This window comes from Cucurbita pepo, chromosome 5 (genome assembly GCF_057944985.1).
Source record: "Cucurbita pepo subsp. pepo isolate OVF chromosome 5, ASM5794498v1, whole genome shotgun sequence".
In the NCBI taxonomy this organism is placed as follows: domain Eukaryota; kingdom Viridiplantae; phylum Streptophyta; class Magnoliopsida; order Cucurbitales; family Cucurbitaceae; genus Cucurbita; species Cucurbita pepo.
Genome location: NC_141802.1, coordinates 16,671,745 through 16,685,362, shown reverse-complemented (window position 1 = coordinate 16,685,362; position 13,618 = coordinate 16,671,745). Strand labels below are relative to the sequence as shown.

Genomic DNA, 13,618 nt, shown 5'->3' with positions numbered 1-13,618 from the left:
GTAATTTACAAATTTCAAAAAGACTAAAATGAAAATATTACCATGGAGGTCTTTAATTTTCTAGGTTTTTATTACCTTATTTTGCAAGATTATGATAATAAATTATGGAATAAAATTACCTTTTTGGTCTCCAAGTTTTTAAAATTAGGTGCGTTATTTAATTCCTGAGAAGTAGGTTTTATTATTTATTTTATTTCCTACAATAATGAAGTAACCTTTTATTAATTTTAATGATGACGTGGAAATTATAAAACAAAAATAATAAACATAATAATTTTTTTAAAAAAACTTCTCTCTTCTCTCACCACATCTCATCTCTTTTCCCATGCATCGTTGGCATTGCCAACGATGGATCGACAAAAGAGATAGCAAACTATGACCAACTCCTGTTTAACGGTGGAGATCTAAGACCAATGACCAAAAGTTCGTTACTGGCAATTGCCTCCTTCCATCAGTGAACGGTTGGTATGAGAGTCAACAAACTTAATTCTCACCGGTTTTTAGTACTCAGTTGTGGATTGTCAACGTTGGAGGTAATTGCTGGCCATCGGTCATCGACATCAAACATGGTCGATGGTCGGGCTATCAATTGATTTTTGTGAGTCAATTTAGACATTTAATCCGAAAATCGTCCATGTTTCAATCCTCATCCATGCATGTAGACTTCTTAAAAAATCTAGACCCTCAATTTAAAATTTGTTAGTTACTTCAAACAAATAATCTAAGTTGATTAACATTGTGATTCTTTTTCAAGCCCATAGTTCATGTTGGTTTTTTTTTTTTTTTTTTTTAATTTTTTATTATTACGCACCAACCCAAAACCGAACCGATTCAATTCGAATTCAGAAAAATGAACCCAACCCTTATAGTTTAGATTGGGTTGGTCCAGGTTGTCGGTTGAATATACATCCCTAGTATTACTAGCCTTATTTTGTATTTATTGGTCTTGAATTTATTCTAATTTTGTGCTGTTAGGTGGGTAGAAATTAAATAGGTTGCCATAAAATACTTGATTAATTTATTAATATTATTATTATTATTATATTGAGATATTAGAAATTGTTTATATATTTGAAATTGTGAAACAATGTCAATTAATTAAATTTTTTTAAAAATAAAACTAAATAGACATTAACATTCATATGCAATCGTTAGTCATTTAATCCACACGTCAACTTACTCATAACAAAACGGACACATGAGAAATGTTTATCTAATCATCTTGATCGGGTCAACCATATTGAATAGTCATGCAGATTAAACAAATACAATCTTAAAATAACGATGAGATAGAATTTAAACACTATCATTAAGATAAAAATTCGTCCAACTGACAAGAACCTTTGATGGGAACAACCATATCAAATAATCATGTAGATTAAACAAATATAATCTTAAAGTAACGATAAGATAGAATTGCAAATTTAATCCTCAGAGCTTCGCCTAATCTAAAACGCTATCATTAAGATAAAAATTCATCCAACCAACAAGAACCCTAAAACGCTACGAACTAATTTATTCCATATCCCATCAAATTCCATCTTAGACATGACTCTTTGAACCTTTAAGATCATAAAGAATATTTGAACAACAAAGCATAAACTAATAGACCAACCAATTTTTCTTTTGCTTTTGGCTTTTGGCTTTTCAATTCTTTTAATTTTCTGTTCTTCAGCTTTTGAACAGAAATAGATTATAAATAACAGGTTTCAATAGCTTAAAATCTCTCCCTCTTCAACACACTGTCCTAAATTGAGTGTCTTGATTGTTGCTACTCTGTTCTAGCTCAAGCCCATGACAAGACCATTCAGAATGAACCCAGAAATCACGATAAGATAAAGGTTTTACTTCAAACCCAGAAATGATTGCTGCTACTTTAATCTAGCTAAAGTACACTACAAGAGTATTCGGAACAAAACAAGACCGATCGGTCACTGTAAGAAGAGAAAGTTTCCGCTTCCAACCCAGAAATAAGAACATGCAGATGAAATATGGACTAAATTGAACAAAGGGGATTCTTGTAACGGCCCAAGCTCACCACTAGCAGATATTATTCTCTTTGGACTTTTTCCTTTGGGCTTAGCCTCAAGGATTTTAAGACATGTCTGATAGGGAGAGGTTTCCATGCCCTTATAAAGAATGCTTCATTCTCCTCCCCAATCAATCTGGGATTTCTAATCCCCTTTGAGCCCACTAGCCATTCAATTTCGCACCAGACTCCACGAGTTAGATGGACATTGTAACAGCTGAGGCCCACCGCTAGCCGATATTGTCTTCTTTGGACTTCCCCTTTCGGGCTTTCCCTCAAGGTTTTTAAAACACGTTTGATAGGGAGAGGTTCTCACACCCTTATAAAGGGTGTTTCGTTCTCCTCCTCAATCGATGTGGGATCTCACAATCCACCCCCCTTCAGGACACAGCGTCCTCGCTAGCACTCGTTCCTTTCTCCAATCGATGTGGGACCCCCACCAAATCCACCCCCCTTCAGGGCCCACCTCTTTGGGAAACAGCCTCCTCACTGGCACATCGTCTAGTGTCCGGCTTTGATACCATTTATAACAGCCCAGACCCACCGCTAGCGGATATTGTCCTTTTTGGGCTTCCCCTTTCAGGCTTTCCCTCAAGGTTTTTAAAACACATCTGCTGGGGAAAGGTTTCCACACCCTTATGAAGGGTGTTTCGTTCTCCTCTCCGACCGATGTGGGATCTCACAGACATTTCGCCGAACAGGGTGGTTTGGTTTGTCATACCATAGCCACGAACTACAACGTCAGCATAGCTAGGGGCAACTATCCAATAAAACCTAAGCAACTGAGAAAGAGCAACTCTTCCTTTGATCCTATCTTATCAATCACTTCGCCCATAAAAAGTTGAAGTTGTTGAGATAATGTAAATCTAAGCATTGAATAAAGGTTCAACATAAAGAACTAATGCTCTTGTCTCGATTGCTATCAACAAAAATTTGAAATCTATTTACAACTAAAGTCAATACAGCTTTTAATAAGTAAACTCTAATTGGATCTTTTTTTTCAACTTAATCATCCTGGAAAGCTATAAACATCAAACAACAGCCAATTCCACAAGAAGAGATCAGAAGCAACAGGCTACCACAAATAAAGAAAAAAAAAAAAAAGAGAGAGAGAGATTTGATACAATAGGGTAACCTGGAAATGTCGACCATTAGTTTCTGATCAGCTTAATTTGGCTAGCACTTTGTAGCGAGTGTGGATTCATCATGCTGGGAGGATTCGGGTTTACCATTCGTCTAGCGTCTTCAATGACACGAAACATGGTAACTTTGAGAACGATTTCTCTCACCCTGAGAAGCTCAAACACACAAACGTCGCCCTCCCCTAAATTATTTTCCAGGCAAAACTCATACCATCCCTGACTTAACTTGGCCCGACCAACTTTATAAAGACACCGGACCGGCCACTGTCTCCCATCGGGTGTCTGAAGTTTGATGAATCCTGAAACCCCACTTAGATTCTTTTCAGCAAAGCAAGATGGCAAATACTGTAAAAGTAGAGTGCAGACTATCATAGTTAGTGCTCACATAATTCAATTGTAAAGCTCCCATATTAGATATTTCAATAACCCAAAAATCTTACCATTATGCAACCTCTGTATAGATAAGATGGTCGCAAGACGACCCTACAGAAGGGATTAGCGGGCTCGAACGCTTTTGCACCGTTGACAACTCGTTCTCTTTCTTCTGCTGTCACAGTTCTCTTTCTAGCAGAAGCACTTTCATAAAATCTAAAGCGATTGTCACCGAAATCTTCACTATGAGCAGACGGACGATGCTCGCCTACAGATTGTAAAATATTGGGTAAGATAATTCATAGATTTACAATGCTAAAATGTGAAACAATGGGACAGGAGCATACTAGAATCAAGTTTCCGCTTCTTGCCTCCACTTTTTTTAATTCTGTGAGCATCATCACCCAAATTCTGGAATCTCACCTCATCTGCAGACTTTTTAACCTCCACAGCACTAAACTGAACCCCGATATCTCGAGTAGGTAAATATTTGGATTGCAACGTACTTGCAGATTTTGATTGGTGCAGATTCCATTCATCACCAAATAGCTTGTTTCGTAAAAAACCCGAGTTCAAAGGCTGATTGGAAGGAATGGCTTCAGGAATGTCATAATCCTCCATTTCTTCAAAGATTCGGTTTTGAATGCTGTAATTGTTCCTTTGATTACCACCGAGAGCAGCAGATTGGTAGTTTATCTCAGATGTATTAAGATTAAAGATAAAAATACAGAATGATGAGTTTCCCTCATATCTGAATACTAACAAAAACCCGACCCTTATCGAGTAATGCTCAAGAAATCCATGCCAACCATCTTCAAACCAAAACTTATTATCAGCTTTCCTCAACCCCACACGCCAAACATGGCCATCAGGAACAGTAAGTGTTGCAACTGCAGAAAGATCATCCCTGATCATCCGGAGGAAACTTTCCGGGATTCTCTGCAAAAATATTGAGCAGTAACGGTGTCACATAAATGATCGATAATACAGAAACATAACACCATTCCAACATATTCAACAAGATGACTGCAGGCACTATTACCATTCAACAAACTAAGTCTTCCCTCCCGAGCTTCCCCTCAATGTTTTAAAACACGTCCAGTAGGGAGAGGTTTCCACACCCTTATAAGAAACGTTTCGTTTCCCTCTCCAACCGATGTGGGATCTCACAATCCACCCCCTTAAGAGCCCAGCATCCTCACTGGCACACCGCCTAGTGTTTGGCTCTAATACCATTTGTAACAGCCCAAACCCACTGTTAGCAGATATTGTCTCCTTTGGACTTTCCCGTTCGGGCTTCCCCTCAAGGTCTTTAAAACACGTTTGCTAGGGAGAGGTTTCCACACCCTTACAAAGAATGTTTCGTTCTCCTCTCCAACCAATGTGGGATCTCACAAAGTCAAAGGGAAATGCTGCCTAATTGAAAAGGGGAAACAGTAGAACACTTTATCTATGATTTTAAAAACAAAAATCCTCTAAAGTGGCTGGAGCCAACAGATAAATTGCATAACATGGAAAGCCTAGGTCAAGAAAACCAAGCAAAAATAAGCGATAGCATAGACTACATTATGGGAAGCACACAAACCCAAAGCAGTAAGCTAACATGACGTTCAGCAAGAATAACAAAAGCTTAACATGATGAGCAGTGAAAATAACAATACAACAAAAGACCTATGGAGTTTGCTTTTGACAAGATCCCAACTACTAAACTGGACTAATTCAGCACTAAGAAACAATGGAAAAATATATCAATACTCATTACCAAGGAATCAAAATCTATTATTATGATAAGAACATAATGATACAATGCATATCAAATTAGAACAAATCTAAAAATGCCATCCCTAAAGACTAAGAAGCAAGAATTTGAAGAGAAGGCGTCTAAAATTGAGAAAGTTACTGAGAAGCAGATCATTTAGTAAGCATAGCCAATGCATTCAGATTGCTGAAACTAACAAAAAGAATCAAAAACATGATTAATAAATAAGCTTAAAAAATGAAAAGGTCAAGCTCCAAATTCAACAATAATAGCCATATTACGACCAAACAAGTTCTTTGATTAATCAAAACTAACATAAAAGTAAGTAAATCATCAACAAAACCAAGTATATCCCAATTTTTTTTCCTTCTTCCCTGATAAAACAGAACACAGATATCTAGGTTTTAGCTTGATTCCATCAGAAGCTCGTTGAACACGAAAGAACTCAGCAAGAGATACACAAGAAACAAGAAAAACTGAGAAACAAACAGTAAAAAGAAGAGCCCTCGAGGCTGATTACTCAAAAAAAACAAGCAAGGGAAGCAAAACCCGTTAAAATCGAACAGAAAAGAATCGAGAACGTACCAATTTCCTAGCTTGGATAGTGGAGGAGAGAACAAGCTTGTGGAAATAAGGGCGCGGCATTTTCCTTTTGAGATAGCCCGTTCGGAAAGCTGAAAAATCAGTCATTCAGCATAACGATTCAAAGCCCTCCCTTCAATTTTTTTTTTTTTTCTCGTAAGAATCCAAACAACCGGCCGACCGTTCGCCGGATTTCTCTCTCTCAATCTCTCCCCTCAATCTCCGCCGTATGAGACTCTGTTCTATGAGCCCTCAGATCTACTTGCCCCTCTTCCACTGATTCTTCTTCTTCCAGTCAAATTCCATTTCTTCGAATTAATAATTAAAACTAAAAACAAAAGTCCAAAAAAGAAAAAGAAAAAAGAAAAAAAAAAAAGAAAAAAAAAAGAAACCATTCCTGGGAAAAGAAAACTCAACTTGACCTAAAAGTTGAACCAGCCGATGGAAGGGGTGGCCCACGGTGACCCATCCCAACTCGGCTCGACTTGACTCGGTTTAACTCGGCCGGGTCCACCAAGTCCACTCGTTAACATTTTGTTTTTTTTTTTTTTTTTTTTTTATTCTTGGGAAAATTGATATTTTAAATTTATTTTATTTTATTTTATTAATCTCATTAATTTTTAATTTTATATATTTTTAAATATTTTATTTTAGTCCAAAAGGTTATTAATTTAAGTATTTTCAATGAAAATAATGCATTTACGATATTAGTACCCAACATCTGTATCGTTGAGGATGACAATATTTCAGTGGGAGAAAGAGTCGTGATCATATTAGAAGAAGGGTAGGTTGTGACTTACACAGAGTGTCAAAAGTGATGGTGACTTGTTATTCATTAACCCCATAAAAGGGTCGAGAGAGAAAGTTAGTGCATGACAATATTTCAGTGGGAGAAAGAGTCGTGATCATATTAGAAGAGAGGGTAGGTTGTGACTTACACAGAGTGTCAAAAGTGATGGTGACTTGTTATTCATTAACCCCATAAAAGGGTCGAGAGAGAAAGTTAGTGCATGACTTAATACACCAAAAAGACGTCCACGAAAAAACCAACTAGATAGAAACAAGATTGGAATCAGCATAAGCTCAATGGGAGCAATATCGAGTCCCGAACCACGACCCTAGAAATTGGAGTTACCATGAGAGTTTTGATGCCGTTTAAGTGAGATATGTAAATATCGATAAATGTACTATAATAGAGTCTTGATAAGGAAATAAGCGACCGAGGAGAGTATGAAGGAAGCCCACAAGATAAACGTCAAGCTCAATGAGCTTAATCAAGCTTATGCTCAAAATCAATGGAAAAAAACTCAAATTGACACTAATAATAACGGTTTCACAAATTTTATATCAAACCGTATGAACTTTTTAAGATGCTATGTGTCACAATTGCACTGTTGCGACAATAGGACAACGATTGGGCAGCACTTGTTCTAGCTCAACGAACAAGTCACTCATGTGAAATTGGTACTTCGCGGACAATATCGATTTATGCTCAAGTCTCGGATCACGTTTGAGAGAATGTTTTAGAAAACGTAAGTAAGAAAATACGTTAAAAATAATTTTAAAGAAAACAATGTTATAAGCTATAAGCAAGTAGCCAACAACAATAACGACTTCGATAGTATATAACATGAGTAGGAAGAATTGACAACTAGGCACATCCCCATAGATATTTTGGGGCATTTTAGCCTTGACGAGTGTAAACATGATTTGGGTGATCTGTCATGCACCAGACACAACGTGAAATGGTAAAAGTCTATCTAACATGACAACACGTCTTGGATAAGCATGATCGAGATATTCGACATGCGGCCACAAGCAACACAACTTGAACAAACATGACTGAGACATCCGACATACAACCATAGATCACGCTTTAGACAAACATGACAGTACGTCACCATCCACTAAATTTGAAATTTAGAAATGTCACCATTAGTTTGCTATTTAAAAAATGAGATAAACCCAAGTGGTTTTAATTTGAACTGTTTCTTGAGATCCAACTCGACCGCGGATATAACCGTTTCCCGAGTCCGGTAAGAGCCCTTCTCCTCTCTTTTTGCGACTCTGTTTTTTTTTTCTTGTTCAAATGGTTTCTGAAAGAATTAGAAACCTGCGCTACATTTGATTTTGTTTTAAATTCTCCAACAAATCCTTACAGGTATGAATTAAATTTCCTTTTCCATACTTTTTTCTCAAGCAAAAGAAAATCACGCTTCCGTTCCACGTTTTTTTTCCCCAAATTTCCCGTTCTTAGGGCTTACCGCCCTCTGATCTTACACAAAATCGGAAATCGGAAATCGGAAATCACTCTGCATTATCTTGACTCCACGGTAGAGAGATCTTATTTCTGTTGATTCTCTGCGTTTTCTTATAGTTGTAGATGGTGAAGAGAATAAGTGAAGGCAGAATTGCTGCGATGTGGACGGTAGTGACAGAGGCTTTGGTTGCGATGATGCTGATTTTGGTTGCGGAAGGGATGGAAAGGACGGATACGAACGATGTATACAGTCCTTGTTTGGATGCGAAGATTCAGAGATCAGACGGATTTACTTTTGGCATAGCGTTTTCGTCGAAAGAATCGTTCTTTCAGGATCATATTCAATTTTCGCCTTGCGATAAGCGTTTGGCTTTGACATTCAAAGTCGCTCAACTTGCTGTTTTCAGGCCTAAAGTCGACCAGCTCACTTTCCTCACCATCAATAGCACAGCCTTCAATCCGGTACGTCTGTAATTTATATGTTAGTCTCATAACAAAATGTTCATCCATTACTGTTTTCGTCGATGAAAATTTGCTCCATTGATTTCGTTTTGGATGAAAATATGATGCAGTGCTATACTAAGTCAATCCATGATGGATCAATGGGAGTTCTACCGTTTAGAAACAAAATTCCAACCAACTTTAAATAACTTCGCATAAAATGTTGCCCTTTGACATATCTAGTTAGCAGTTGGAAGCATTTATAAAGCTGGCGCTACTAGGGACAACAAAAAGAAAAACTCCCACAATTGTACACATTAAAGAACAACAATATTTCCATTGATCAAATCATGGGTGGGTCACTAACTTTTTGAATCTTTTCCTTGAACAAGAAATAATGGAATATTTTGGTAGATGGGCTTCCGTTTGTAACGACCCAGATACACCGCTAGCAGATATTGTCTTCTTTGGGCTTTTCCTTTCGGGCTTCCCTTCAAGGCTTTAAAACTGGTAGGGAAAGGTTTCCACACCATTATAAATGCTGATTTGTTCTCCTCTCCCAACTAATGTGTGACATCACAATGCAGTATGAAATTTCAGTTAGGAATAACGACTCTCCACATATTGTCCACTAAGTATAAACTCTCATAGTTTTGCTTTGGACTATCCAAAAGGCCTCATACTCAATGAAAATAGTATTCCTTCCTTATAAATCCATGATCGTCCACTAAATTAACCAATGTGGGACTCTCTCCCAACAATCTCAATAATTCCGTGATGATTTTTGCTCGGTTGTAGGCTATGTATGGTGGCTATATGGTGGCATTTGCTGGGCTGAAGTATGCAGCAAGGTCTCTCCCAGTGATGGTTACTGATAACTCTCACACCATTACTAGTTTCACTTTGGTAAGCCCACAAAGGACAGAAAAACAAAAGTGAAAAATCACCATCTTAATGGTAACAAAAGGGTTCTATTCTCCTTGTGTCTGTCTATATTGCTTTCCAGGTTTTTGAATTTCAAAAGGGCACTCTTCAAAATCTGTTCTGGAAGAAATTTGGGTGTGATAAATGCTCTGGGGATTTTTCAACTTGCCTGGATAAACAAGACTGTGCAGTTCCCAGCTCCAAATGTAACTACAATGGTGGTTCAATTGACTGCAATTTAGGCATACAACTAGCATTTTCAGGGACAGACAAGAACCTCCAAGTCCTCAACTCCTGGTTTGAAGTTAACCATCTCAGACGCTTCTCCCTCTATAAACTTTTCTCCGACGTTCGCGATAAGATCACCAATCCATTCCAGTGAGAATCTTTTATATCTTCAGCTCTGTAGGCAAGGATCCAATATGAGTTATGATCTGCACATGTCAAGATGGCTTATTCATAGGAAAGGTTATGTTGTCATTGGTCCATGCTCTGTAACTGTACAATCTTGAAGATTCAATCTATATATATAGAGAGAGTTAAAATGTATTCTGCAGAAATGAGATTACTGACCATTGAAGATGGAAAGGTTTCTACACAAAAGATACAGATCTGAGGGGATATCTTTATCCCTTTTCTATCTAATCACCACCACAAAATCGAATGATCTTGATCAAAGATCGAGTTCTCGTCGAGATCATGTCCTAAAAGAGATTCAGATCCACTGGGATGTCAATCAAAAAACAATTCTGTGATCCCAACTGTTAGAATTCAACTAAACCTTATCTTTCTTCTCCTCCATTCCACCATTGCCATTTACAGCTACTTTTCCTTCTTTCTCATGCCATTCTAGTAAAAATGCTCACTTATCTGACAGAGGAAAGGGAATCGTCACGCTCCGGCGGTTGGTTCGCCAAAGCTTGTGAACTATCTACAGAACCTACACCTTTCTGGTTCAGCGGAGCACCGCGAGTTTGAATGAGATAATGTGCCACAGACTTGAAACCCAAGTTCCGGGCCTGAAAGTAAAATGAAATTAGCTTTTCGTTAACATTACTAATCGATATGATTCCAGAAGACGAAACAATCACTAGTCAAAAACTTTCCTTCAAAAGGTTACATCATTTCTGAAAATCTAGAAGGAAAACGTTTGTATTTGTACGTAAAGGCACGAGTACTAACCTTTCTATATATCGCACCGGTAGGCATCCATCCTTTTAATTGTCGACACAAACTGCAGTTGCAAATACCACGACACACTGGGCAGTTCCAATTGGGATTCATACTCACTTCCATCACATTCTCTCCATATCTATATAAAGATAGAAGTTGCGTACAGATAACTGTTCATATAAATTGCAGAAAAGGGCAAGAAGCCCAATGCATGTTCTCAATAGAACCAAATGAATCCACAGGGAAATACAATATGATTGCAGCATATAAATTCATATCAGGCAGAAGTTTCAAATGGGCATGAATCCAATCCAATCCAAGATCTTAAACAATAAGTTAAATTACCAGAAGCTTCTAGTATCCTTCAAATCTTTTTTGTATTTATGGTTAAGTTAAATTACCTAAACTTTCCTGGTTGTGTCTATTCAGTCCGAAACTCTAAAATGTTTCCATAGGTCTTTGAACTTCGAGATTTATGTCTATTTGATCCCTAAATCTTAAAAAGTGTCTAAGACCCAACAAGACACAAAATTGAAAGTTTATAAACCGATCAGTCAGAAAGACACTTTTCAAAAGTTCAAGATCAAGTGGCTATATTGATTTACCGCGTGTACAAGCAATCTCCACATAACTGCCCTTGGCCTGATTTACATTTGCTGCAATGTGTATGGTGACCAAGAGTCTTCTGCCTGCAAGTCATCACATAGATCGTCTCAACTGATGAGTAATAACGACACTATCGAAAACCAAGTGAAGAATGTAAGAACCATGAGATTTTAGAAAATATAAGAGACAAGAGCACATTGACATCTTTTCGATGTACCTATGACCAAAGTAGTGAGATAGGAATAAAAACTTCTTAAAAAGTTCTCCTAAATAGGTGGTAAAAATGACATTAGAGCCATACACTAGATGGTGTGCTAGCAAAAATGACATTAGAGCCAGACACTAGATGGTGTGCTAGCGAGGACGCGTGTGCTAGCGAGTTTGCTGGCCTCCAAAGGGGTGGGATCTTGGACTTCCCCAAAAGGCCTCATACCAATAGAGTTAGTATTCCTCACTTATAAACCCATGATCATTCCCTAAATTAGCCGATGTGGGACTTCCATCATCCAACACCACATCGATTGGAGAGGGGAACAAAATACCTCTCCCTAGCAGATGTGTTTTAAAACTATGAAGCTGACGGTGATACGTAACGAGCTAAAGTTGACAATATCGTATGAAGCTGACGGTGATACGTAACGAGCTAAAGTTGACAATATCTGCTAGTGGTGGGTTTGGACTATTACAAATACAAATAAACCATATTGAAAAGTAGGAGGCTAAGAGCTACTATTTACTAGTGTGGAGGGAAGTTTTATTCATTGCTATTCAGTCTAAGTGGGAATCCTCGAGATTGAATACAGATAATTATTTGGACCAGTAATAACAAAAATGAATTGAGTAAACATCGTCTTGTCATTAAAGTACATTCGAAGAAACAAAAGGAAATTAAAAACTTGTATTACCTGCATTGATGACACGACTCTCCATTGATAGGATCGTACATACGCTTCCCGTCTTGATCATATCCATCCACACCAACAGTCCAACTCGACTCGCAATCTCCCAACAACTTGGCATCTTCTTCTGTGTAAACTTCTGGTTGTGAGCCTTCTTTTATGTGAATCTCATTACTTTTAGAACTTCCACTCTTAGTTTGACGGAGCTCCACATAACTTACTGGAGTCAATGTCTTCAACCTGCAAATTACTATCAGATATTGTCCTGTTTGAACTTTCTCTTCCGGGTTTCTCCTCAAACTTTTAAAACGCGTCCACTAAGGAGAGGTTTCCACATCCTTATAAGGAATGCTTCGTTCCACTCTCCAACCAATGTGGGATCTCACAAATCACCCTCCTTGGGGGTCCTGTATCCTTGCTGGCACACTGCTCGTCAATGTGGAATCTCAGAAATCACCCAAGTGGATTTCCCAACCAATGCATCCACTAGAAAGACGTTTCCACATCCTTATAAGAAAGGATACGTTCCCTTCTCCAACCAATGTACGATCTCACATCCACAAACTTACCTCTTGGCAAAATGTTAATTTATTGGCAATCATATTCTATCTCTCAAGTCCAGATCTTCAATGATCTTAGCAATTAAACTCTAGGTTTGTATATTTGATAGCTATGTTCATTGTTACTTGTTCTACCTTGATCCATAGGCTTCTAAGAAAATTAGAGTAATTCTGACTGTACCTCAAAATCTTGTGATAGTGTAAAGACATGCCAAGGAAGGTTCATTTTCATGCAACGAAGTCTAAACATGTTAATGAGCAGATATCACTAGCTTAATAGATATTACATTCATCACTCACTCAACGCAAGGAGCATCGAAAGAACAAAAGCTTCAACACGTGAAGGAAAGAAGAAACAATACCTCGAAGAGCGCCTCGGTGGCTCGTCGGCGGGGGATCCGTTCGGCGATTCCTTCTCAGAGGAATTTTTGCGTAACCGCTTCGAAGCGGTGGCGGTGGCGGTGGACTTAAGCTTGAGAGAAAGTTCAACAATGCCAAGTTTCTGCATCCTCTTCAGATTTTCCTTAACCCTTTGATCCCTAAGCTGCTCGTAACCTGGAGCAGTAACCTCAGCCGCGGATCCTTCATCGACGGTCCCATTTCCGGCAACGGCGCCTCCTCCTCCGCGGCTCTTTCTCCGAGAAACCATTGCCGCTCCGTCGCCGAAGAAATGGCGAGAAGATTGTCGTGGGATTGGGGGAATTCTTTAAACAAATTGCCGCCAAGTTATTAGCAGAATCCATTACACAAAATTACCCCTCCATTAATGGCAAATGTAGGCTAAAATTTCAAAATAATATAATTGGTTAACTTAAAATTGGAATTAAATAAAAAAGTCTAAATTACCAGGAAAATTAGAAGGGAAACTAAA

The 13,618-nt window shown here is 38.1% G+C and overlaps 3 protein-coding genes across 5 annotated transcripts; 1 reads left to right on the top strand and 2 right to left on the bottom strand.

The window, feature by feature from the left end:
• Positions 1-2,920: 2,920 nt before the first annotated feature.
• Positions 2,921-6,212, bottom strand: LOC111795918 (B3 domain-containing transcription factor VRN1). The gene is made up of 4 exons (XM_023678558.2): positions 5,888-6,212; positions 3,891-4,482; positions 3,612-3,811; positions 2,921-3,516 (listed from the first exon to the last, which is right to left on the bottom strand). The coding sequence occupies exons 1-4, from the start codon at positions 5,990-5,992 to the stop codon at positions 3,181-3,183; spliced, it is 1,233 nt and encodes a 410-aa protein (XP_023534326.1). The 5' UTR covers positions 5,993-6,212; the 3' UTR covers positions 2,921-3,180.
• Positions 6,213-7,759: 1,547 nt separating this feature from the next.
• LOC111794707 (uncharacterized) lies at positions 7,760-10,069 on the top strand. 3 transcript variants are annotated; one of them, XM_087124361.1, is made up of 4 exons: positions 7,760-7,920; positions 8,262-8,606; positions 9,384-9,491; positions 9,592-10,069. In XM_087124361.1, the coding sequence occupies exons 2-4, from the start codon at positions 8,268-8,270 to the stop codon at positions 9,889-9,891; spliced, it is 747 nt and encodes a 248-aa protein (XP_086980487.1). In that variant the 5' UTR covers positions 7,760-7,920; positions 8,262-8,267; the 3' UTR covers positions 9,892-10,069. The 3 variants fall into 3 exon arrangements, with proteins under 3 accessions (XP_086980487.1, XP_086980488.1, XP_086980486.1); XM_087124362.1 differs by having other exon boundaries at positions 7,916-8,045; positions 8,268-8,606; XM_087124360.1 differs by lacking the exon at positions 7,760-7,920 and adding an exon at positions 7,927-8,045.
• LOC111794706 (uncharacterized) lies at positions 10,023-13,497 on the bottom strand. The gene is made up of 5 exons (XM_023676819.2): positions 13,110-13,497; positions 12,194-12,427; positions 11,288-11,371; positions 10,692-10,821; positions 10,023-10,528 (listed from the first exon to the last, which is right to left on the bottom strand). Exons 1-5 carry the CDS (start codon positions 13,394-13,396, stop codon positions 10,376-10,378), a joined length of 888 nt encoding a protein of 295 aa, XP_023532587.2. The 5' UTR covers positions 13,397-13,497; the 3' UTR covers positions 10,023-10,375.
• Between the last annotated feature and the right edge of the window lie 121 nt (positions 13,498-13,618).